The sequence below is a fragment of the Oncorhynchus masou genome, chromosome 30, assembly GCF_036934945.1.
Source record: "Oncorhynchus masou masou isolate Uvic2021 chromosome 30, UVic_Omas_1.1, whole genome shotgun sequence".
NCBI lineage: Eukaryota > Metazoa > Chordata > Actinopteri > Salmoniformes > Salmonidae > Oncorhynchus > Oncorhynchus masou.
In genome coordinates this window covers 412,527-439,047 of record NC_088241.1, presented here as the reverse complement: position 1 = coordinate 439,047, position 26,521 = coordinate 412,527, and the positions used below count along the sequence as shown (strand labels likewise).

At 48.3% G+C, this 26,521-nt stretch overlaps 1 protein-coding gene across 1 annotated transcript; it reads left to right on the top strand.

The window, feature by feature from the left end:
• Nucleotides 1–35: 35 nt before the first annotated feature.
• Nucleotides 36–24,323, top strand: LOC135521725 (band 4.1-like protein 4B). Its single transcript, XM_064947408.1, has 23 exons — nt 36–1,392; nt 3,276–3,380; nt 4,900–4,942; nt 5,404–5,482; nt 5,767–5,811; nt 7,744–7,796; nt 7,896–8,016; nt 8,569–8,656; nt 8,736–8,824; nt 8,929–8,998; nt 9,234–9,403; nt 10,237–10,349; nt 10,512–10,542; nt 11,800–11,833; nt 12,005–12,099; nt 13,814–13,968; nt 18,716–18,831; nt 18,913–19,023; nt 21,842–21,894; nt 21,974–22,132; nt 22,317–22,452; nt 22,593–22,720; nt 22,852–24,323. Exons 1-23 carry the CDS (start codon nt 1,138–1,140, stop codon nt 22,913–22,915), a joined length of 2,313 nt encoding a protein of 770 aa, XP_064803480.1. The 5' UTR covers nt 36–1,137; the 3' UTR covers nt 22,916–24,323.
• The last annotated feature ends 2,198 nt before the right edge of the window (nt 24,324–26,521 follow it).

The window sequence follows — 26,521 nt, the reverse complement described above, 5'->3', positions numbered from 1 at the left end:
CAGAGTGAATTTTACAGATGAAAGATATGTGATATCAGTTCCATTGTTATGTATATTTGTGGTCTGTGGAGTCGCCTGCACATATCAAAACATTTTAGGAGTGGAGTCCTACAGGCTGCAGTGCAGTTAGACCCCATTTAAACACATTCCTGTGACCTGCCTTAGATGCACACTCCAGTTCAGTGTCAACATAAGTCCCAGACCATGTTGTACAGTCTACTGATATCATAGATTTGAGGGGCAGAGTAGCCATTACTACTAAACAACCATAGCAGGCAGATATCCGGAGTTAGTCAAATTAATATTTGTTTTAGGAGAGGTGAACTCTCTGCACTTTCACTGGTGTGTGTGTTTCTTTCTGCTTGAATCCCTCGGCTAAACCATAATCCTACCTGTTTGTTCTGAAATTGCATTATTTTTTGCTTGTCCTCAACATTTCATTGTCCCTCTTGTTTGTCCTCCACCGCGCTGACCGTGGTGTCGCCTCTGGCCGGCAGGGAGCGCTGCTTCGCTGACACATCCTGGCCCCAGTATATAAAAAAAAGTTTGTTGTGCGTTGTTTTTACGCAGGCGCAAAGCATGCTGTTTGTCCAGTTTCTCTGGTTGACTTACCTGTGAGGTGGAGCAGTTTCGGTTCTTCGTGAGAGGATTAAATAATACCGGCCACGGGTTTGGGTAAGCGCGTCCCGGGAGATTGTAACCTCATTCCTCGGTATGTGAGACTATAGGGACGCCCGCTGCGGAGCTGCTCGAGATTTCTCCAGGGTTTCAGAATCGGTGCAACAGCAGGTGCGCGAGCGGGGACAAACGGTGAGAGGAGACGAAGAGGGGGGGTGTGTGCTTCCGTGAGTGAGTTCACTATTGAAACAGAATAAATTATTGGGAAATTCAACTGGTTGCTTTTTTTTAATGCCGAATTGTCGGGTCCTGCTCAATTATGCTGCTGGTGATCCCCACGGCTGCCGAATTTCAGTTTTCAGCGGCAGCCTGAAGCCTCCGTGCCTGCGGTGAGGGACTCTTCGCCCCGGGGTGGTGGCAGTGGGACAAACGCCACACACATTGTTTCCGTGTAGTAAAGCCTCCCCGTGGACACCGAACACGGTGCTCGCGCTGTGGGTAGAATTAACAATTGGAAAGATGATGGGCTTCCTACGCCGGACGTTTAGCCATCGCTCGCGCAGACGGTTTCAGACAGCGGACGAACGGGACGGGAAAGGAAGAGGGGGAACCGCGAACCCCGTGCTCCTCGCGCACCAACAGCAGGTCGTCCACGCGCCCGCCGTGGTGACAGGGGGAGCGGCCGTGCACATCCCGGCGGCTGGGACCGACAAGGATGCAATGACCTGCCGCGTGCTGCTGCTGGATGGGTCGGACGTTAACGTGGATATTCCAGTGAGTGTGTGTGTGGTGTCTCCATATTATTTTCAGACATATTTCTCTCAACAGAATATAAAGTGACTTCTATGGTTTAGGTCACTCAGCACCATGGAGTTTTAACACCTGTCATTGTGTGTGTTCTGTGCAGTTAGGTGTAGGGCTACAGATGGTGTTGTGATCAGCCAATTCACCACATTACTTCCCCATTCTGACTGTTGGCAGGAAGCTACCTCCCTCCCTCTCTGCCCATCTCCCTCCTTCTCTGCCTCCTTCCCGCCATCCTCAGTTTTCTGTCTCTCTCTTGTCTCTGTGAGGGAGTGATGTGATTTATCTCATGGCACTGTGACAGAGAGCGTGTGTGTGTCCAGGGGAGACGTATCATGTTGTCTTGAGAGTTATATCTTAAAGGTTGAGTTTGCGTGTGTCATCGTGGTCAGTCTCATGCGTCACCTTTTGAGTACATACAGGAAGTCAGACTGCTGAGGGAATCAAAAGGTCATAGATGGAGAACCTATGACCTAATGTTACAGTAGAGATGCTAGTAGTTTATCGTTATGATAATTTCTTGCCTGATACAAATCAAACGTATTATCTGGCAAATAGACAATACATCAGAACATGAGAGCAATTCACTGTGTGTGAGGATGTAAATTGTTGAAGTTAAATTAGTGCGCTGCAGGTGCGTGGAGCCATGGTTTAGTTAATGTGCTTTATGAAGTTTGACTCCGGAGATGATTTCTTGCAGTGTGTGGAAGACATCCTATCTTCAGAAAGAAACAGTACATTCAGTAATATCACATTCAATCTAATCCAGACAGTAGGCTGTAACTTTGCCTTAGAGAATACAGGCTTGTGTATGTAAGGACTATTTCCTTTGATTTCTCTTGTTAATCAGAACTAGCTCCTGCTAACGGCCACCAGACGTCAGCTGACTGAAACCAGAGTCTATATAGCGCTCTTAACAGGAACAAGCCTGAACATGACTGCTGAATCTTCCCTCAGGGATTCATCTACAGGTGTATTGAGTTGAAATGAATTCAATTGAACTCTTGTCTTCATCCAAAATTGACCTGCTAGGGCCTGCTCCCTAGGGGAAGATGTTTAGGGGTGGGGGAGCTGACTTTTATTTGTCAGGGGTCTGCTCATACAGGAGTAGTGAAGGCCAAGGGCACTATATTTCATTTTGTGAAAAAAATATTAGGTATTTAAAATGTTTTTCTTGTGATTTATTAGGGGGTGCTGTAGCACCCTCAACACCCCAGTGCTATGCCCCTAGGCACTTTCAGCTAGACACTACCCCCTTAACACTCATCTAGAGATGATTTGATGGGTATTAACACTATGGTGTTCACCTTTTCTGCCCTTCTTTAGGCTTGGTGGACTTTGTCCCATTTTACTTGCACCTGCTGTCTAATCCAGATCTACACAGGAGCTTTGGGGATGATATCTAGGGGGAATGTATGTCTAGGGAAAGGGTTTTGGGAGTGTGTGTGTTTTGTTGTGCTGTGCTTTGACAAGAGCTGGAGAGGAACAGGAAGGGCAAGAGTTTATTTATTGTGACCTCCCACTCCATAACCACACACACAGGTTGGCAGGTTCATACTTGTTATCAGGGAACAAAGTACAAGGTTATCCTCTCTCTTTTAAAAACACACTTTGAGGGGTGCAGCTTTTTAGTAGTTAAAGAAATTGCATCTTGGTGGGTGTTCAGCTCAAGAGCACTATGGATTGTGGGTGTTTCAAAGACAAAGGCCTGAATTATGGCTTCTCCCTCTGATTCTGCCCCAGATGCAGTAATGACCCACACTGTCATTCTGCTCCATATCCACTCACAATGTCTAGGCTGTTTATTCTCCAGCCTCCCTATTGTGACTATAATACGTGTGTGTTTTTAATAGAAAAGGTCAAAGGGCCAGGAGCTGTTTGACCAGATCAGGTATCATCTGGACCTGGTGGAGCCTGACTACTTTGGACTGCAGTTCATGGATCCAGAACAAGTCTCAGTGAGTAGATATACATAAAGCCTCTGAACACACACACCACAACCTGCCATTGCTGAGGGGATTCCCTATGTTGTAATGACACTAGTGAAATCAATCAGTGTGGTGTTAAAATGATTGATCTGACGCTCCAGCTATCTGTCATATTCTGTGTCTCTCTCCATCATATTATGCTGTCTCTCTGCCTGTCGCTGTCTCTCTGCCTGTCGCTGTCTCTCTGCCTGTCGCTGTCTCTCTGCCTGTCGCTCTCTCTGCCTGTCGCTGTCTCTCTCTCTACTTTTTATTCTATGGGATAGATCAGCTTTAGTATTGCAGATAGATTGTGGGTTCTAGCAATGTAATTGTCTGCATCATTTCCAATCCCCCATACACATTTTATATTTTCCTTTATTTTCCTCTACCACCCCTCCCTAATTGGAGTAAATTAATGGACAACAACACACAGGCTACTACTTCCAGCTTATACATATTACGGACACAATGTATTTTACAATAGTCATCTTTTGTTTGTTTTGAGTCTCAGCCTTCAGCTCCACTCACCCCTCCCATCTATCTCGGAACCCCTCCCATCTATCTCGGAACCCCTCCCATCTATCTCGGAACCCCTCCCATCTATCTCGGAACCCCTCCCATCTATCTCGGAACCCCTCCCATCTATCTCGGAACCCCTCCCATCTATCTCGGAACCCCTCCCATCCCACTGCTGGCCTGCTTCTGTAGCTAAGCAGGGTTGGTCCTGGATGGGAGACCAGATGCTGCTGAAAGTAGTGTTGGAGGGCCAGTAGAAGGCACCCTTTCTTCTGGTCTAAAAATATATGTATCCCAATTCCCCAGGGCAGTGATTGGGGACATTGCCCTGTGTAGGGTGTCCTGGGACGTTAAGAGTGTCCTCACTCTCTATGGTCAATAAAGATCCCATGGCACTTATTGTAAGAGTAGACATGTTAACCCTGGTGTCCTGGATAAATTCCCAATCTGGCCCTCATACCATCATGGCCACCTAATCATCCCCAGCTTACAATTGGCTCATTCCTCTCCCCTGTAACTATTCCCCAGGTTGTTGCTGTTAATGAGAATGTGTTCTCAGTCAACTTACCTGGTAAAATAAGGGTTAATAAATAAATACATTCTCTGAAGCCCTCCCATCTGTCTTTGACCACAATCCTGTTTTGATCTCTATTTGCCATTTATTTTTCAGCTGCTTTCAGTTCTGAACCTTTCTATTCTCATAGTTTCTACAGATTGTAAATTAAAGAAACAAGTTTGACAAAGTGTTATATTATTGATTGACCATGACTTTTCAGATCACCCAGCAGTGCAATTTGAAGCGTTAGCTGCAGGTAAATGTTGCAATTTTTGTGCCATTCTTGGACCTGCGACCAACAACAAGCTACATATGGACAGTACCAAAACAAATGCTCTAATGATTCTGTCTCTTCACAGCACAATCTGCAGAGCTGGGCTGGTTGTAACCCCTCGTATGTATAACATTCTGTTGTCTACTTCTTTGTGTCTCTTGCAGCACTGGCTGGATGTGTCCAAGCCCATAAAGAAACAGATCAGAGGTCAGTCCATTCAATCCCACTATCTAATATTCTTAGTGTGTGTGTGTGGTGTTTAGTTAATAACAAGCGAAGGCCAGCTACTTTTGCCAGACTGTTGGTAGTGTCCTCTACTTAATGTGTGCACTGTATACAGTGGGTGTGTGTGTGTGTGTGTGTGTGTAGGTAAGTGGGAAGGCAGGTGGTTCATTACCAGCTGTTGACATGGTGATTAATGAGTGGTGCAGGGTGACGCCAATGTTTACTTTGTCAGGAAACGCCCCTCTCACAGAGAGGGCTGCCTGGTTCTTACCCGAGTCTCCAGACTATTTTTAAATTAAGTGCCCGGTGTTCCCAGAGTTTTTTATTTATATATGAAATAAAAAATATTATTTTTTATACAATATGTGGTAGAATGATAGTCAGGCCAATCTCTTCTTTCGCCTAATTGAATCTCTCTCGCTTGGTCTGTTTCTCTTTTTCAGATGGTCCTCCATACAGACTGTTTTTCAGGGTGAAGTTCTACTCCTCAGAGCCCAATAACCTACATGAGGAGTTCACCAGGTAACACCACCACTGGCTGCCTGTGCACACACTCTGTCTCTCTCTCTCGTATACACACTGTCTCATTCACACAATCTCACCCCCTCCTCGGTGTAGTGTATAGGTGTAAGGGGGCAGTGTAGCTAATGACTTTGGTCCAGTGGGGAAGAGACTAATTAAGGCAAAATGGACTGAGACCTCTTCAGAGAGAGAAAGACTGTCTGTCAGTCAGTGTGGAAGAGAGCGGGAGAAAGATTGATTCTACATCAGTGGTTTTATTCTCACTCCTTTTGTCTGTGTTCCAGGTACCTGTTTGTGCTGCAGCTTCGACAAGACATTCTGTCCGGCAAGTAAGCAGCTCCTAACACCCTCAACACACACACGCACTCACTAAACCTATATCTCACTCTCTCTGTCTCTCATTCTCTCTCTCCATCTGGGTCGTGTCTCCTGTGTGTAGCTCTATAATAAAGTACAGGATCAGAACATCAGAGGGCTGCTAATTTAAAGAAAAGGACCTCTCCTCCCCAACACACACACACACACACACACACACACACACACACATATATATATATATACAGGGCATTTGGAAAGTATTGAGACCCCTTTCATTTTTCCACATTTTGTTACGTTACAGCCTTATTCTAAAATGGATTACATAATTTTTTACCCTCGTCAATCTACACAAAATTCCTCTTAATGACAAAGCAAAAACAGGTTTTTAGAAATGTTTGCAAATGTATAAAAAACAAATGCCTTATTTACGTAAGTATTCAGACCCTTTTGCTATGAGACCTTGAAATTGAGCTCCAGTGCATTTTGTTTCCATTGATCATCCTTGAGATGTTTCTACAACTTGATTAGAGTCCACCTGTGGTAAATTCAATTGATTGGACATGATTTGGAAAGGCACTCACCTGTCTATAAAAGTTCCCACAATTGACAGTGCATGACAGCAAAAACCAAACCATCAGGTCAAAGGAATTGTCTATAGAGCTCAGAGACAGGATTGTGTCAAGGCACAGATCTGGGAAAGGGTACCAAAAAATGTCTGCAGCATTGAAGGTCCCCAAGAACACATTGGCCTCGATCATTCTTAAATGGAAGAAGTTTGGAACTACCAAGACTTTTCAGAGAGATGGCCGCACTGCCAAACTGAGCAATCGGGGGAGAAGGGCCTTGTTCAGGGAGGTGACCGAGAACCTGATGGTCACTCTGACTGAGCTCCAGTTCCTCTGTGGCGATGGTTGTGCTTCTGGAAGGTTCTTTCATCTCTGCAGCACTCCACCAATCGGTTATTTATGGTAGAGTGGCAAGACAGAAGCCACTCCTCAGTAAAAGGCACATGACAGTCTGCTTGGAGTTTGCCAAAAGGCACCTAAAGAACTCTCAAACCATGAAACAAGATTTTCTGGTCTGATGAAACCAAGATTGAACTCTTTGGCCTGAATGCCAAGCGTCACATCTGGAGGAAACCTGGCACCATCCCTACAGTGAAGCATGGTGGTGGCAGAATCATGCTGTGGGGGTGATTTTCAGTGGCAGGGACTGGGAGACTAGTCAGGATCAAGGGAAAGATGAATGGAGCAAAGGACAGAGAGATCCTTGATGAAAACCTGCTCCAGAGCGCTCAGGATTTCAGACTGGGGTGAAGGTCCGCCTTCCAACAGGACAACGACCCTAAGCACACAGCCAAGACAACGCAGGAGTGGCTTCGGGACAAGTCTCTGAATGTCCTTGAGTGGCCCAGCCAGAGCCTGAACATGAACTCAATTGAACATCTCTGGAGAGACCTGAAAATAGCCGTGCAGCGACGCTCCCCATCCAACCTGGCAGATCTTGAGAGGCTTTGCATACAAGAATGGGAGAAACTCCCCAAATACAGGTGTGCCAAGCTTGAAGCGTCATACCCAAGAAAAGGCTGTAATCACTGCCAAAGGTGCTTCAACAAAGTACTGAGTAAAGGGTGTGAATACTTATGTAAATATAATATTTCAGTTTATTTTTTCTATACTTTTAATACTATTTAAAATCTGTTTTTGCTATGCCATTATGGGGTATTGTGTGTGAGATGATAAGGACATTACATTTTTTATTGAAAAATTAAAAATAATTTTAGAATGAGGCTGTAGCATAACAAAATGTGGAAAAGGTCAAGGGGTCTGAATACTTTCTGAATGCACTGTACGTACACACACACAGATAGTGTTGGAAGTCACGCTGCATGTGGTGTGTGTGGTGTGATCTCTCTGCTCTGGAACCTTCCTCTCTCCTTCCAGGTTGAAGTGTCCATATGATGTCTCAGTAGACCTGGGGGCCTACTGCTTACAGAGTAGGTGATGATTTACACACTACGGTATCTCTGGAATCAGCATTCATGTTTCTTTTACACCTGACTATAACGCGCGTGTGTGTGTGTGTGTGTGTGTAGGTGAGCTGGGGGACTGTGACCCTCTAGAGCATTCTCCTGAGCTGGTGTCAGAGTTTCGCTTCACACCCAAACAGAGTGAGACCATGGAGGCAGACATCTTTAACAAGTGGGTGGACCTAAGGTGAGTTAAAACGCCATCCATCAGGACATCTTCACTGGTGTCTGTCTGAACAGACTGTAGGTGTGTCTGTATAAGAACACAGGACCGGTGATAACCGCATGAACAATGTCTGGTTCTTTAACTTCACGCAGGTAGAGGAGTGTATCACTCTGGTGTTTTCTAGTGCTGTATCAAACCTATGTAAATCACCCTCTCTCTCCCCCTCTCTCTGTTTGTGTGACGGATCAAGGGATTAATCCCTGGAGCGTCTTGATTGAATCCAGGCAGTATTTAACCCTGCTAGTGTATGATCGCTCCAATCTCAGATTAGATGACGCACTCAGATTACACACACATACACTGGGGCTCACTGAGCTGACATGACACCAGTGAAAGCGAGAAACCAAATAGAAACCCTACTGAGTTCCGCTCTCTCTCTATTGGCCAGATAAACCCCTAGGCCCTAATCTGTTGTGTACATCTGAACTGGATTACTGCAAGAAATATGGAGGACATTCCACCCAGAGGACAGGGTATGTGTGTTAGACTGAGCATGTGGTTTTGTTTCCCCAGGGGTAAGGATCCATCCCAGGCAGAGACCAGCTTCCTCAACAAGTGTAAATGGCTGGAGCTGTACGGAGTGGACATGCACTTTGTCAAGGTTGGTGCGTGTGCTGCTGTTGTCTGTGTTTGATGTTGTAGAGTAGCACTGAGCGTGTGTGACTGTGTGTTGTCCTCAGGGAAGGGACGGAGCAGAGTACGCTCTGGGTCTGACTCCCACTGGCATCCTGGTGTTTGAGGGCTCCACCAAGATAGGCCTCTTCTTCTGGTAAACACACACACACTTTGACATGAACACTCCAAAACACACAATGATATATTCTTGAAAACAGCTGTGTAGTCTGCAATGTCAACTGTGTGTGTGTGTTCCAGGCCCAAGATCACCCGCCTGGATTTCAAAAAGAGTCGACTCACCCTAGTGGTGACGGAGGACGATGATCAGGTGAGCAATACACAAATACCCCGCCCATGACCCCACTCTCCGAGGGTGTCTCATATATGCAAAGAAAACCATTTCCATTTCACACCACCACACATTTACAGGCTACACACTTGTACGTGATCGCCCCCTATTTCACCTTTTGACTTGACAGCAGAGACCAATTCATTGACATTAAAATATTTGGACTGCTTTTGTCAGAGTGGTGTTTGATTGTGATTGGCTGTTGTGTGTTTAGGGGCGGGAGCAGGAGCACACTTTTGTGTTCCAGTTGGACAGTTCGAAGACGTGTAAACACTTGTGGAAATGTGCTGTGGAGAGCCACGCCTTCTTCCGGCTGCGCCAGCCCACAGCTGGGAAGGCCTCCAGCAGTGACTTCACACGCCTTGGATCACGTTTCAGGTTCAGGTGGGTGGGGCTCGCACCAACACTCAACTCTACCACAGAGATTGTGCCCAAAATGGCACCCTATTCCCCATATAGTGCACCACTTTTGACCAGAGTTCTAGGGTGCACTATATAGTGAATAGAGTGCCATGTTGGATGCACTCTGAGACTAGTTAGGGTTCTGGTCAAAAGTAGTGCACTGAGGACTAGTGCGCCATCTGAGATGCAAGTTCTGTCTCTATGGTTACATGATGGAAGCTATAGTTACAGGGAAATGCCGTTTGTTTACATGTCAAACTGAAATGACCTCTTCAGATATACACACTATTCCAGGCATCTATCACCAACATACAGGGATGCAGTATGTTGAGTCATGTAAATGTTCTGTACATCCTGACATGCCAAATACAGAGATGCCAGCTACTGTTCATCGTCGTTAAAGGGAATCTTGGGGGTTTTGGCAATGAAGCACTTTATCTACTTCCTCAGTCAGATTGACTCAAGGATACAATTTTTATGTATCATCTTATTTAATTATGGATGCAATCAGCAGTTTCACAAGCCAATGCTAACTGGCATTAGCGCATGATTAGAAGTCTATATCTACTAGCATGCTAGTAGTTACCATAGACTTCCAGTCATTGTGCTAATGCTAGTTAGCAATTACGCTAACGCTAGTTAGCAAATTCCTTTGGGTTGGTATATTCTCCCCAGTACACACTATAGCCTATACCCTACAGCTTTACATCCTTACAGCTCCCAGCAGGGACATAAAAATGGTATCAACGAGTTTCTGACTCACTGCCAAAATCCTGAAGTATCCCTTTAAAGTGTTCTCTCTCTCTCCTTCTCAGTGGAAAGACTGAGTACCAGGCGACCCACGGAGGGAGGCTGAGGAGGGCCAGTACGTTTGAGAGGCGACCCAGCAAGAGATACCCCTCCCGCACTCACTCACTGGGTGGCAAGGGTTCGTATATTCTCCCCAGTACACACTATACCATATACCCTACATCCCTACAGCTCCCAGTTCCCCCATACAGTAAAACACCCATACAGGCAGTTTCCCATGTCAATTCTCCTGTGCTTGATTCACTGACCTGATGTAACCTGGCTTTCTCTCTCTCTACAGCCCTCTCTCCAGCCAAACCGCCACATATCAGGTGGGTCCCTGAGAGCACAGGACAACCAAGCATGTACAGATCCCTTAGAAATTATTCACACCCCTTGACCTTTTTTTTTGTTGTTACAAAGTGAGATTAAATGGATTTTAATTGTAACTTTCTGTCAACGATCTACACATTATATACGAATGTCAAAGTGGAAGAAAAATTCTAACATTTGTAAAAATAAAAATAAAACACTAATGTTTAGATAAGGTAAGTATTCAACCACCTGAGTCAATACATTTTATAATCACCTTTGGCAGCGATTACAGCTGAGTCTTTCTGGGTAAGTCTCTATGAGATTTCCACACCTGGATTGTGCAACATTTGCCTATTTATTTATTTATTTATTTATTTCTAAGTTCTGCAAGTGCTGTCAAATTGGTTGTTGACCATTGCTAGACAACCATTTTCACTTTCAGGTCTTGCCATAGATTTTCAAGCAGATTTCAGTTAAAACTATAACTCGGCCCCTCAGGAACATTCACTGTCTTAGTAAGCAACTCCAGTATAGATTTGGTTTTAGGTCATTGTCCTGCTGAAAGGTGAATTAATCTCCCAGTGTTTGGTGGAAAGCAGACTGACCAGGTTTTCCTTTAGGATTTTTCCTGTGCTTAGCTCCATTACATTTTCTTATTTTTCCTGAAAAACTCCCCAGTCCTTAACAATTACAAGCATACCCACATTGTAAAACCTCCCTGGTCTTTGTGGTTGAATCTGTTTGAAATTCACTGCTCGACTGAGGAACCTTACAATTATCTGTATGTGTGGGGTACAGAGATGAGGGAGTCATTAAAAAATATATTATTTCACACAGTGAGTCCATGCAACTTATTTTACATGTTAAACACATTTTACTTCTGAATTTATTTTGGCTTGCCAAAACTAAGGGGTTGAATACTTATTGACTCAAGACATTTCAGCTTTTGATTTGTAATTAATTTGTAAACATTTCTGAAAGCATAATTCCACTTGGACATTCTGAGATGTTTTATGTAGGCCGGTGAGCATATTTAATCCATTTTCTAATTCCGGCTGTAACACAAGTGGAGAAAGTCCAGTGGTGTGAGTCCTTTCTGGAGGAGTTGAATGTTACGCCTCTATTCATGTTAAAGAGCACTATGGTAATGAGCAAGATGTACATTTTATAACAATGTATGGAAATTACATATGTTTCGATTAATGATCTGTATGTAAATTGAAGATATGTTTCGGTTAGTGATCTTATTGAGCAGTTATATTGTTCTGTTTCAGCTCCCACACCAGCCCCGTACCTAGTCTACACCCAGTAAGACACACACACACACACACACACACACACACAATGGTTCCTCATGGATATGAAGGTTAAAAAAGGAAACCGTCAGTGGATACCTTTGTGACTGATTACCATGGCAATGCACCTGCAATATTCAACTGAATATTTTCTCAGTCTTTTTCTCCATCTGTCTCTGTTCAGTACCAGCGTAACATCCCTATAGCCCATGAGCCTTGGCACCCAGCCCTCACACCCCCCATCTACCTACAACACTCAGGACATACATCCCCGCACAGGTGAGACAGACAGACAGACATAGGTAAGACAGTTGTCTTCTTAATGGTGTATAGTGAGTCCCCCTAGCCCCCAGAGTTCTCTAATTTCAGAGGTGCTCTCTTTCTCTCTGTCGGGTATCTCTGCTATCTTTTTCTTTTTGAATGTCTCTTTCACGTCATATCACTGTTACATCATTCATGTGTTGCATCATTTAGACAGGCTGTGTGTGTGCGTGTGTGTATGCTTACCGTGTCTGTGTATGCGTACCGTGTGTGTCATTTCCCATGTCCAGAGCGCCTGCTGCAGTAGCAGTGAGTCAAGAGCCCAGTCATCGGTCAGTACCAGAGAGGTCCAGCGGGTCTTTCCCAGGATCCATCAGTGTGGTGTACAGAGACAAGGTCATGACTGCACTCTGACCCCTCCACCCTAACCTCTACAGCCCTGTCCCAAACCCACATCTAAACTCTAACACATACACACATGCATACGAGACAACTGGAATACAGAAGACAGAGAGACACTGAAACACTCTGGTTGTGGACTCATGGACCAAAATACATCCTCCTCCTCCACATCACCATCATTACACACCAGCCTTGTCTACCATGTCTTCTCCATCAGATCACCACCATGCTGTGGAGACAGAAAGAGACTCCCAACAGAAAGAGAGAGACTTTAAACACAGAGATCTCTCTCTGAGTGGGTTGGACCATGATGTTTGATGTTCAGTACCTTGTTAGTTCATGTAATTGTTGTTGATACTTTAGTGGCTGAATGCTACAAAGTCCTCAAATGTAACTGGGTAAGATTGAAATTCCGTTTATGCTTTACAAAACAATCATACCGCAACATTAATTTTCTGCCCAGTTAGCAGGTAGATTTGCTTTCAGCCAAATCCTTTTAGAGCAAGCCAAATAATTTCATCTTTTGAAAAGTTATCCTAGCTCAGGATTCACTGTTTGAATGTAAGATGCCAATCATTAGTGTGTGTGAAGTAGTCTGTCATCATAAACTGCTTTAACTAGTGGTCACATGGTTCTACATTACATCTGTAGGGGAATATAGCTACTTTGGAAATCTCAGCTAAACGATGAAGGAAAATGTTCTTGTTAAATCCGTATCAGCAATATATACATTACAATATATACATTACAATGTCATGTTATGGAAGTCTTGCGTCTACCGCTGCATATCTCCCTTTATTCTTCAGAGGCATGAATGTTGTGTGTGAGGGGTTCTGACTCAGCTTAATCAACCCCCATAGATCAATAGAATGGCTCTGATGGCCTTGTTTACCTGTGTTAATGCTGATTGTGTTTACATCCTGTCCCATGCTCAACATTCCTTCCTGTTGCCTTAAAATTGTTACTCTTATCACAACCAGCCTTAGATTGGTTGCTACAGCCTTGTTGATTAAATGCACTGCTTAAACTCCTTCACTGAAGTTGAATAATGTACACACACACACACTGAATGACTGTTAAAATGATGTGCTATACACACACCACACACAGACTACCAAAGCACAGGTGGCTGATTGTACCTTAATTGGGGAAGACGGGCTCATAGAATGTTATCAAACGTGGTTTCCATGAGCTGCCCTCCCCTCAGCAGCCTGTGTACCAAAGAGAGGTTTTAAAAACGGGTGTTACTGTGTGGTAAAGAAGGTGGAACAGGGTGCTGGTCTGGTTCTGGGTTTCTGGACTGTGTTTGAGTGTGATGTGCTGTCCCCAGTTTCCCTCGGCGTGGTCCTGTCCTGGGAGGGGAGCAGCAGTTCAGTGTTGAGGAGAACGAGACGCCGTACTCTGGAAGTATACACCATCGCCACCGCAGACACACACACTACGACAACAGCCAGGAGACTTACTGTCACACACACAGCAAGAACAGTGAGTATACACCCACGGGTATACGCACCACAGAAAGCCAGGTTATACACACCACGAGCAGCCAGGTTATACACACCACGGGCAGCCAGGTTATAGACACCACGGGCAGCCAGGTTATACACACCACAGAAAGCCAGGTTATACACACCACGGGCAGCCAGGTTATAGACACCACGGGCAGCCAGGTTATACACACCACGAGCAGCCAGGTTATACACACCACGGGCAGCCAGGTTATACACACCACGAGCAGCCAGGTTATACACACCACGGGCAGCCAGGTGTAGACACCACGGGCAGCCAGGTATAGACACCACGGGCAGCCAGGTTATACACACCACGGGCAGCCAGGTTATACACACCACGGGCAGCCAGGTTATAGACACCACGGGCAGCCAGGTTATACACACCACGAGCAGCCAGGTTATACACACCACGGGCAGCCAGGTTATACACACCACGGGCAGCCAGGTTATACACACCACGGGCAGCCAGGTTATACACACCACGGGCAGCCAGGTTATAGACACCACGGGCAGCCAGGTTATACACACCACGGGCAGCCAGGTTATACACACCACGGGCAGCCAGGTTATACACACCACGGGCAGCCAGGTTATACACACCACGAGTAGCCAGGTTATACACACCACGGGCAGCCAGGTATAGACACCACGGGCAGCCAGGTATAGACACCACGGGCAGCCAGGTTATACACACCACGGGCAGCCAGGTTATACACACCACGAGCAGCCAGGATATACACGCCACGGGCAGCCAGGTATAGACACCACGGGCAGCCAGGTTATAGACACCACGGGCAGCCAGGTTATAGACACCATGGCAGCCAGGTTATACACGCCATGGCAGCCAGGTTATACACACCACGGCAGCCAGGTTACGGACGCCATGGCAGCCAGGTTAATGACGCCACGGCAGCCAGGCTACAGACGCCGCGGCAGCCAGGTTACAGACGCCGCGGCAGCCAGGTTACAGTCGCCGCGGCAGCCAGGTTACAGACGCCGCGGCAGCCAGGTTACAGACGCCGCGGCAGCCAGGTTAATGACGCCACGGCAGCCAGGTTATAGAAACCAGGTTATGAACACCACGGCAGCCAGGTTACAGACGCCGCGGCAGCCAGGTTACAGACGCCGCGGCAGCCAGGTTACAGACGCCGCGGCAGCCAGGTTACAGACGCCACGGCAGCCAGGTTATACACGCCACGGCAGCCAGGTTACGGACGCCACGGCAGCCAGGTTACAGACGCCACGGCAGCCAGGATAATGACACCGCGGCAGCCAGGTTATAGATGCCAGGTTATACACAACACGGCAGCCAGGTTATACACACCACGGCAGACACCACAGGCGGCCAGGTTATAGACACCAGGTTATACACTCCACAGACAGCCAGGTTATACACACCATGGCAGCCAGGTTATAGACACCACGGGCAGCCAGGTTATAGACACCACGGGCAGCCAGGTTATACACACCACGGCAGACACCACAGACAGCCAGGTTATACACACCATGGCAGCCAGGTTATAGACACCACGGGCAGCCAGGATATAGACACCACGGGCAGCCAGGTTATAGACACCACGGGCAGCCAGGTTATACACACCACGGCAGCCAGGTTATAGACACCAGGTCACACACCACAGGCGGCCAGGTTATAGACACCAGGTTATACACTCCACAGCAGCCAGGTTATACACGCCAAATTATAGACACCACAGACAGGCAGGTTATAGACACCAGGTTATACACACCACGGCAGCCAGGTTATACACACCATGGCAGCCAGGTTACAGACGCCATGGCAGCCAGGTTATAGACGCCACGGCAGCCAGGTTATACACACCACGGCAGCCAGGTTACGGACGCCACGGCAGCCAGGTTAATGACGCCACGGCAGCCAGGCTACAGACGCCGCGGCAGCCAGGTTACAGACGCCGCGGCAGCCGGGTTACAGACGCCGCGGCAGCCGGGTTAATGACGCCGCGGCAGCCAGGTTAAAGATACCAGGTTATGAACACCACGGCAGCCAGGTTACAGACGCCACGGCAGCCAGGTTAATGACACCGCGGCAGCCAGGTTATAGATACCAGGTTATGAACACCACGGCAGCCAGGTTACAGACGCCGCGGCAGCCAGGTTACAGACACCGCGGCAGCCAGGTTATAGATGCCAGGTTATACACACCACGGCAGCCAGGTTACAGACACCACGGCAGCCAGGTTAATGACACCGCGGCAGCCAGGTTATAGATGCCAGGTTATACACACCACGGCAGCCAGGTTACAGACGCCACGGCAGCCAGGTTAATGACACCGCGGCAGCCAGGTTATAGATGCCAGGTTATACACAACACGGCAGCCAGGTTATAGACGCCATGGCAGGCAGGTTACAGACACCATGGCAGCCAGGTTATAGATGCCAGGTAATACACACCACGGCAGCCAGGTTACAGACGCCACAGCAGCCAGGTTATATACACCAGGTTATGAACACCACGGCAGCCAGGTTACAGACGCCACGGCAGCCAGGTTACAGACACCGCGGCAGCCAGGTTAATGACACCGCGGCAGCCAGGTTAATGACACCGCGGCAGCCAGGTTAATGACACCGCGGCAGCCAGGTTACAGACACCGCGGCAGCCAGGTTACAGACACCGCGGCAGCCAGGTTAATGACACCGCGGCAGCCAGGTTACAGACACCGCGGCAGCCAGGTTACAGACAGCATTGCAGCCAGGTTATAGATGCCAGGTTACATACACCACGGCAGCCAGGTTACATACACCGCGGCAGCCAGGTTACAGACACCACGGCAGCCAGGTTACAGACACCGCGGCAGCCAGGTTACAGACACCGCGGCAGCCAGGTTACAGACGCCACGGCAGCCAGGTTAATGACACCGCGGCAGCCAGGTTAATGACACCGCGGCAGCCAGGTTACAGACACCGCGGCAGCCAGGTTACAGACACCGCGGCAGCCAGGTTACAGACACCGCGGCAGCCAGGTTACAGACACCGCGGCAGCCAGGTTACAGACACCGCGGCAGCCAGGTTACAGACACCGCGGCAGCCAGGTTACAGACACCGCGGCAGCCAGGTTACAGACACCGCGGCAGCCAGGTTACAGACACCACGGCAGCCAGGTTACAGACAGCATTGCAGCCAGGTTATAGATGCCAGGTTACATACACCGCGGCAGCCAGGTTACATACACCGCGGCAGCCAGGTTACATACACCGCGGCAGCCAGGTTACAGACACCACGGCAGCCAGGTTACAGACACCGCGGCAGCCAGGTTATTGACACCGCGGCAGCCAGGTTACACACACATCATGGCAGCCAGGTTATAGATGCCAGGTTATGAACACCACGGCAGCCAGGTTACAGACACCACGGCAGCCGAGTTACAGACACCACGGCAGCCGGGTTACAGACACCACGGCAGCCGGGTTACAGACACCACGTCATCCAGGTTACAGACACCACGTCATCCAGGTTACAGACACCACGGCAGCCAGGTTACTGACAACACGTCATCCAGGTTACTGACACCACGGCAGCCAGGTTACAGACACCACGGCAGCCAGGTTACAGACACCACGGCAGCCAGGTTACAGACACCACGTCAGCCAGGTTACAGACACCACGGCAACCAGGTTACAGACACCACGTCAGCCAGGTTACAGACACCACGTCAGCCAGGTTACACACACCACGTCAGCCAGGTTACAGACACCACGTCAGCCAGGTTACAGACAACACGTCATCCAGGTTACAGACACCACGTCAGCCAGGTTACAGACACATTTACATTTAAGTCATTTAGCAGACGCTCTTATCCAGAGCGACTTACAAAAACCACGTCAGCCAGGTTACACACACCACGTCAGCCAGGTTACAGACACCACGTCAGCCAGGTTACAGACACCCCGTCAGCCAGGTTACAGACACCCCGTCAGCCAGGTTACACACACCACGTCAGCCAGGTTACACACACCACGTCAGCCAGGTTACACACACCACGTCAGCCAGGTTACAGACACCACGTCAGCCAGGTTACAGACACCACGTCAGCCAGGTTACAGACACCACGTCAGCCAGGTTACAGACACCACGTCAGCCAGGTTACAGACACCACGGCAGCCAGGTTACAGACACCACGGCAGCCAGGTTACAGACACCACGGCAGCCAGGTTACAGACACCACGGCAGCCAGGTTACAGACACCACGGCAGCCAGGTTACAGACACCACGGCAGCCAGGTTACAGACACCACGGCAGCCAGGTTAGACACCACGTCAGCCAGGTTACAGACACCACGTCAGCCAGGTTACAGACACCACGTCAGCCAGGTTACAGACACCACGTCATCCAGGTTACAGACACCACGTCATCCAGGTTACAGACACCACGGCAGCCAGGTTACAGACACCACGGCAGCCAGGTTACAGACACCACGTCAGCCAGGTTACAGACACCACGTCAGCCAGGTTACAGACACCACGTCAGCCAGGTTACAGACACCACGTCATCCAGGTTACAGACACCACGTCATCCAGGTTACAGACACCACGGCAGCCAGGTTACAGACAACACGGCAGCCAGGTTACAGACAACACGGCAGCCAGGTTACAGACACCACGGCATCCAGGTTACAGACAACACGGCATCCAGGTTATTGACACCACGGCAGCCAGGTTATGTGTTAACACTGTGTGTGTGTTTAGAACACAGAGCCCCTCCCTGTCCTGTTGATGAGTTGGATCTCTGTCTGCACAACCCCCTGGAGACAGACAGCATCACCTCTCCCTGGCCTTCACTACATGTCAACATGGACAACAAGGTACGGTTACACACCAGGTCAGACATATTTAAGCAGTTATTTTATTACACATTTAGACTCTGCCTCTCTCTCATCTCTCAGGCAGAGGAGAAGCAGTTGTCTGAGAAGTCTCTCCAGCCCTCCTCTCCCTGCAGCCCTCCAGACCATCTCAAGTGTAACATCTACAAAGCTCAGATGGAAGCTGTCTATAGAGTGAGTTCTGACCCCTAGTGATGGAGGCTGTCTATAGAGTGAGGACTGACCCCTAGTGATGGAGGCTGTCTATAGAGTGAGGACTGACCCCTAGTGATGGAGGCTGTCTATAGAGTGAGTTCTGACCCCTAGTGATGGAGGCTGTCTATAGAGTGAGTACTGACACCTAGTGATGGAGGCTGTCTATAGTGAGGACTGACCCCTAGTGATGGAGGCTGTCTATAGTGAGGACTGACCCCTAGTGATGGAGGCTGTCTATAGAGTGAGTACTGACCCCTAGTGATGGAGGCTGTCTATAGAGTGAGTACTGACCCCTAGTGATGGAGGCTGTCTATAGAGTGAGTACTGACCCCTAGTGATGGAGGCCGTCTATAGAGTGAGTACTGACCCCTAGTGATGGAGGCTGTCTATAGAGTGAGTACTGACCCCTAGTGATGGAGGCTGTCTATAGAGTGAGTACTGACCCCTAGTGATGGAGGCTGTCTATAGAGTGAGTACTGACCCCTAGTGATGGAGGCTGTCTATAGTGAGGACTGACCCCTAGTGATGGAGGCTGTCTATAGTGAGGACTGACCCCTAGTGATGGAGGCTGTCTATAGAGTGAGTACTGACCCCTAGTGATGGAGGCTGTCTATAGTGAGGACTGACCCCTAGTGATGGAGGCTGTCTATAGTGAGGACTGACCCCTAGTGATGGAGGCTGTCTATAGAGTGAGTACTGACCCCTAGTGATGGAGGCTGTCTATAGTGAGGACTGACCCCTAGTGATGGAGGCTGTCTATAGTGAGGACTGACCCCTAGTGATGGAGGCTGTCTATAGAGTGAGGACTGACCCCTAGTGATGGAGGCTGTCTATAAAGTGAGGTCTGACTCCTAGTGATGGAGGCTGTCTATAGAGTAAGGACTGACCCCTAGTGATGGAGGCTGTTTATAGAGTGAGTACTGACCCCTAGTGATGGAGGCTGTCTATAGAGTGAGGTCTGACTCCTAGTGATGGAGGCTGTCTATAGAGTGAGTACTGACCCCTAGTGATGGAGGCTGTCTATAGAGTGAGTACTGACCCCTAGTGATGGAGGCTGTCTATAGAGTGAGTTCTGACCCCTAGTGATGGAGGCTGTCTATAGAGTGAGTACTGACACCTAGTGAGTGACGGAGGCTGTCTATAGAGTGAGTTCTGACACCTAGTGATGGAGGCTGTCTATAGAGTAAGGACTGACCCCTAGTGATGGAGGCTGTTTATAGAGTGAGTACTGACCCCTAGTGATGGAGGCTGTTTATAGAGTGAGTACTGACCCCTAGTGATGGAGGCTGTCTATAGAGTGAGTTCTGACCCCTAGTGATGGAGGCTGTCTATAGAGTGAGTACTGACCCCTAGTGATGGAGGCTGTCTATAGAGTGAGTGCTGACCCCTAGTGATGGAGGCTGTCTATAGAGTGAGTACTGACCCCTAGTGATGGAGGCTGTCTATAGTGAGGACTGACCCCTAGTGATGGAGGCTGTCTATAGTGAGGACTGACCCCTAGTGATGGAGGCTGTCTATAGAGTAAGGACTGACCCCTAGTGATGGAGGCTGTCTATAGAGTGAGTACTGACCCCTAGTGATGGAGGCTGTCTATAGAGTGAGGTCTGACCCCTAGTGATGGAGGCTGTCTATAGAGTGAGTACTGACCCCTAGTGATGGAGGCTGTCTATAGAGTGAGTACTGACCCCTAGTGATGGAGGCTGTCTATAGAGTGAGTACTGACCCCTAGTGATGGAGGCTGTCTATAGAGTGAGTACTGACCCCTAGTGATGGAGGCTGTCTATAGTGAGGACTGACCCCTAGTGATGGAGGCTGTCTATAGTGAGGACTGACCCCTAGTGATGGAGGCTGTCTATAGTGAGGACTGACCCCTAGTGATGGAGGCTGTCTATAGAGTGAGTACTGACCCCTAGTGATGGAGACTGTCTATAGAGTGAGTACTGACCCCTAGTGATGGAGGCTGTCTATAGAGTGAGTACTGACCCCTAGTGATGGAGGCTGTCTATAGAGTGAGTACTGACCCCTAGTGATGGAGGCTGTCTATAGTGAGGACTGACCCCTAGTGATGGAGGCTGTCTATAGTGAGGACTGACCCCTAGTGATGGAGGCTGTTTATAGTGAGGACTGACCCCTAGTGATGGAGGCTGTTTATAGAGTGAGTACTGACCCCTAGTGATGGAGGCTGTCTATAGAGTGAGGTCTGACCCCTAGTGATGGAGGCTGTCTATAGAGTGAGTACTGACCCCTAGTGATGGAGGCTGTCTATAGAGTGAGTACTGACCCCTAGTGATGGAGGCTGTCTATAGAGTGAGTTCTGACCCTATTGAGTGTGTGTTTGCAGTAGCCGTGTAAAAGCTAACATCCTCTTCTCCTCCTGTCCTCTCCTTCTTCTGTCATCCTCCTGTCCTCTTCTCTCATCCTCCTCTTCTCTTCTCTCTCATCCTCCTCTTCTCCTCTGTCATCCTCCTGTCCTCTCCTCTTCTTCTGTCATATTCCTGTCCTCTCCTCTTCTCATCCTTCTATACTCTCTCTCGTCCTCCTCTTCTCTTCTGTCATCCTCCTGTCCTCTCCTCTGTCGTCGTCCTGTCCTCTCCTCTTCTTCTGTCGTCGTCCTGTCCTCTCCTCTTCTTCTGTCATCCTCCTGTCCTCTCCTCTTCTTCTGTCATCCTCCTGTCCTCTCCTCTTCTCTCATCCTCCTCTCCTCTTCTTCGGCCATCCTCCTGTCCCGTCCTCTTCTCCCATCCTCTTCTCCTCTGTCATGCTCCTGTCCTCTCCTCTTCTTCCTCTCTTGATGAAGGATGCTCCGCTGATGCCCAGAGGGAAGACCTGTAGTCAGGAGATCAACGACAGGCCAGTACTAGCAGTGATACAATACTCCTCCCAATGTGTGTGTTTGATGGTGGATGATAATGGTATGTGTGTGTCTCAGGTATCAGAGCTCCAGTCAGGACTCTCGAGACTCTGCCACTTCCAGTCTGACCACAGAGAAAACCTCCCTCCGCCCCGACCACAACTCAACCACAGACAGACCCACCAAGTCTAACCCTAACACCAACCGCAGGAAAAGACTGGTCAGGCAGTTCAGTTTGTAAGTATGGCAGGGTATTCACCACCTGCTCTGGGATTCCATACGATGCTCACAGCTGTGTCCTGTACTCAAAGTACTGTCATAACCTAGCCACTACACAAAAACCCATTATGTTAGTTATTCACTACTCATGTGATACATTTAGAATGCTGTGGCTGAACACTGTCCTGTAATTGGTCCTCAGTAACCATGAGGATGAGGATAATCTCCCAGAGGCCCTTGCAGCGATCTCTTCCAGGAGCACTGGGAAGTGTGGCTCTAACAACTCACTGGACAACCAGACACAACCCTCCATATACCCTCAGGAAACAAACACACAGGTTATCATACCCCAGAGCACTCAGCAACACACACTTTTCATAGCAGATCATCCGTCCATTTGGATCAGAGCCTTGTCATTTCTAAGCAAATACCAGGATAATAGTGGATTGTGAACTAAACTGTTTTGTGTGTGTTGCAGATGGACATGCCGATACTGGAGCTGAGGAGTCCATGCTGTGAGCGTTCTCACTCTCCCCACCTCTCCACTTCCTTCTACCACACCTCCACCCCTCCCCTGGTACCCTGCCTCTCCTCTCACACCAACAGGTAACACACATTCAGGTTACACACACACACTCAGGTTACAGACACACTTAACACACAAATCCCAGTCATGTAACATTCCTCATGATGATCTGTGTGTGTGTGTCCCTGTCTGTGTGTGTGTCTGTGTTTAGTGAGGAGGAGATGAGGTTGGGCAGAGAGAAGATTCTCAGGGCTCTCCTGATGACGGAGCTCTGAGTCCGTGACCCCTATGACATCATGGATGCCGCATGGACCTGGTGTGAGACGACCCTCAGGAGTCCCACGTCCACTGGCTGCACTCAGCAGTCAGCATTTACTGTACATAATGCAGTCAACCTTTCTAGATTTGCATACAAAATAATTTGCTTAACTGTTATTTTAAAAGGAACATGTTTTATGTCTACCCACACTACACACCCTGTAAAAACATGCTCCCACACTACACACCCTGTAAAACATGCTCCCACACTACACACCCTGTAATAACATGCTCCCACACTACACACCCTGTAAAAACATGCTCCCACACTACACACCCTGTAATAACATGCTCCCACACTACACAGCCTGTAATAACATGCTCCCACACTACACACCCTGTAATAACATGCTCCCACACTACACACCCTGTAATAACATGCTCCCACACTACACACCCTGTAATAACATGCTCCCACACTAAACACCCTGTAATAACATGCTCCCACACTACACACCATGTAATAACATGCTCCCACACTACACACCCTGTAATAACATGCTCCCACACTACACACCCTGTAATAACATGCTCCCACACTACACACCCTGTAATAACATGCTCCCACACTACACACCCTGTAATAACATGCTCCCACACTACACACCCTGTAATAACATGCTCCCACACTACACAGCCTGTAATAACATGCTCCCACACTACACACCCTGTAATAACATGCTCCCACACTACACACCCTGTAATAACATGCTCCCACACTACACACCCTGTAATAACATGCTCCCACACTACACACCCTGTAATAACATGCTCCCACACTACACACCCTGTAATAACATGCTCCCACACTAAACACCCTGTAATAACATGTTCTGAGAGAATCACATATCCCTGCAGACAGACAGGCAGACAGGCAGACAGGCAGACAGAGGGACAGGTGACGATGAAAGATGAATGTTAAAGTAGTAAGGTTACTGCTGCTACACAATCAAAGCCCTAACTGTTTAAATGATGACACAAACAATTTGTCATGACTTATTGTATTGTCATGTTGATCTGCTCTGATGAAACTGCTACATGCTGGTAACTGTTCCCAGGTGAAAATCTGCAGAGCTGCAGTCCCGGTCTTGTCCTGTAGATGGAGACAGACCCAAACAGACTGCAGCTTGGATCAGTTGTAGTTGCCCATAACCACTACCTGGATCAAGCCTTTTTACATCCTCCTTGTGGTCAATCTTAGAACTAATCTGATCCTAGGCCTGTGGTTACATGGCACTAACTGGTGAGTTTGGGTCAGAGCTCAGGTTACAGCTCTGCCATGTTTCTGTGCAGTTCCTTATTGCTGTTCTTGTCTGTGTTCTATACCCCTGTGTTTAACCTTAATAAAGACAACATTTTAACTTTAACAAACATTCTGCTCTCTGCTCAGGAAGTGTGTTGGTGTGTGTGTGTATCAGGTGAATCAAGAGAAACTGGTGCATAAACAGGATCAGGTAGAGTGTTGTGGAGTGAACGAGAAACAAACAAGCTAAGCGTCAGTACAGAGACAAAGTAGAATCTCAATTCAACGGCTCAGACACAAGAGGCATGTGGCAGGGTCTACAGTCAATCACGGACTACAGGAAGAAATCCAGCCCAGTCACGGACCAGGATGTCTTGCTCCCAGGCAGACTAAATAAATTTTGCCCGCTTTGAGGACAATACAGTGCCACTGACACGGCCTGCAACGGAAACATGCAGTCTCTCCTTCACTGCAGCCGAGGTGAGTAAAACATTTAAACGTGTTAACCCTTGCAGGGCTGCAGGCCCAGACGGCATCCCCAGCCGCGCCCTCAGAGCATGCGCAGACCAGCTGGCTGGTGTGTTTACGGACATATTCAATCAATCCCTATACCAGTCTGCTGTTCCCACATGCTTCAAGAGGGCCACCATTGTTCCTGTTCCCAAGAAAGCTAAGGTAACTGAGCTAAACGGCTACCGCCCCGTAGCACTCACTTCCGTCATCATGAAGTGCTTTGAGAGACTAGTCAAGGACCATATCACCTCCACCCTACCTGACACCCTAGACCCCTCCAATTTGCTTACCGCCCAAATAGGTCCACAGACGATGCAATCTCAACCACACTGCACACTGCCCTAACCCATCTGGACAAGAGGAATACCTATGTGAGAATGCTGTTCATCGACTACAGCTCGGCATTCAACACCATAGTACCCTCGAAGCTCGTCATCAAACTCGAGACCCTGGGTCTCGACCCTGCCCTGTGCAACTGGGTACTGGACTTCCTGACGGGCCGCCCCCAGGTGGTGAGGGTAGGTAACAACATCTCCTCCCCGCTGATCCTCAACACTGGGACCCCACAAGGGTGCGTTCTGAGCCCTCTCCTGTACTCCCTGTTCACCCACGACTGCGTGGCCACGCACGCCTCCAACTCAATCATCAAGTTTGCGGACGACACAACAGTGGTAGACTTGATTACCAACAACGACGAGACGGCCTACAGGGAGGAGGTAAGGGCCCTCGGAGTGTGGTGTCAGGAAAATAACCTCACACTCAACGTCAACAAAACTAAGGAGATGATTGTGGACTTCAGGAAACAGCAGAGGGAACACCCCCCTATCCACATCGATGGAACAGTAGTGGAGAGGGTAGCAAGTTTTAAGTTCCTCGGCATACACATCACAGACAAACTGAATTGGTCCACTCACACAGACAGCATCGTGAAGAAGGCGCAGCAGCGCCTCTTCAACCTCAGGAGGCTGAAGAAATTCGGCTTGTCACCAAAAGCACTCACAAACTTCTACAGATGCACAATCGAGAGCATCCTGGCGGGCTGTATCACCGCCTGGTACGGCAACTGCTCCGCCCTCAACCGTAAGGCTCTCCAGAGGGTAGTGAAGTCTGTACAACGCATCACCGGGGGCAAACTACCTGCCCTCCAGGACACCTACACCACCCGATGTTACAGGAAGGCCATAAAGATCATCAAGGACATCAACCACCCGAGCCACTGCCTGTTCACCCCGCTATCATCCAGAAGGCGAGGTCAGTACAGGTGCATCAAAGCTGGGACCGAGAGACTGAAAAACAGCTTCTATCTCAAGGCCATCAGACTGTTAAACAGCCACCACTAACATTGAGTGGCTGCTGCCAACACACTGACACTGACTCAACTCCAGCCACTTTAATAATGGGAATTGATGGGAAATGATGTAAATATATCACTAGCCACTTTAAACAATGCTACCTTATATAATGTTACTTACCCTACATTATTCATCTCATATGCATACGTATATACTGTACTCTATCATCGACTGCATCCTTATGTAATACATGTATCACTAGCCACTTTAACTATGCCACTTTGTTTACATACTCATCTCATATGTATATACTGTACTCGATACCATCTACTGTATCTTGCCTATGCTGCTCTGTACCATCACTCATTCATATATCCTTATGTACATATTCTTTATCCCCTTACACTGTGTATAAGACAGTAGTTTAGGAATTGTTAGTTAGATTACTTGTTGGTTATTACTGCATTGTCGGAACTAGAAGCACAAGCATTTCGCTACACTCGCATTAACATCTG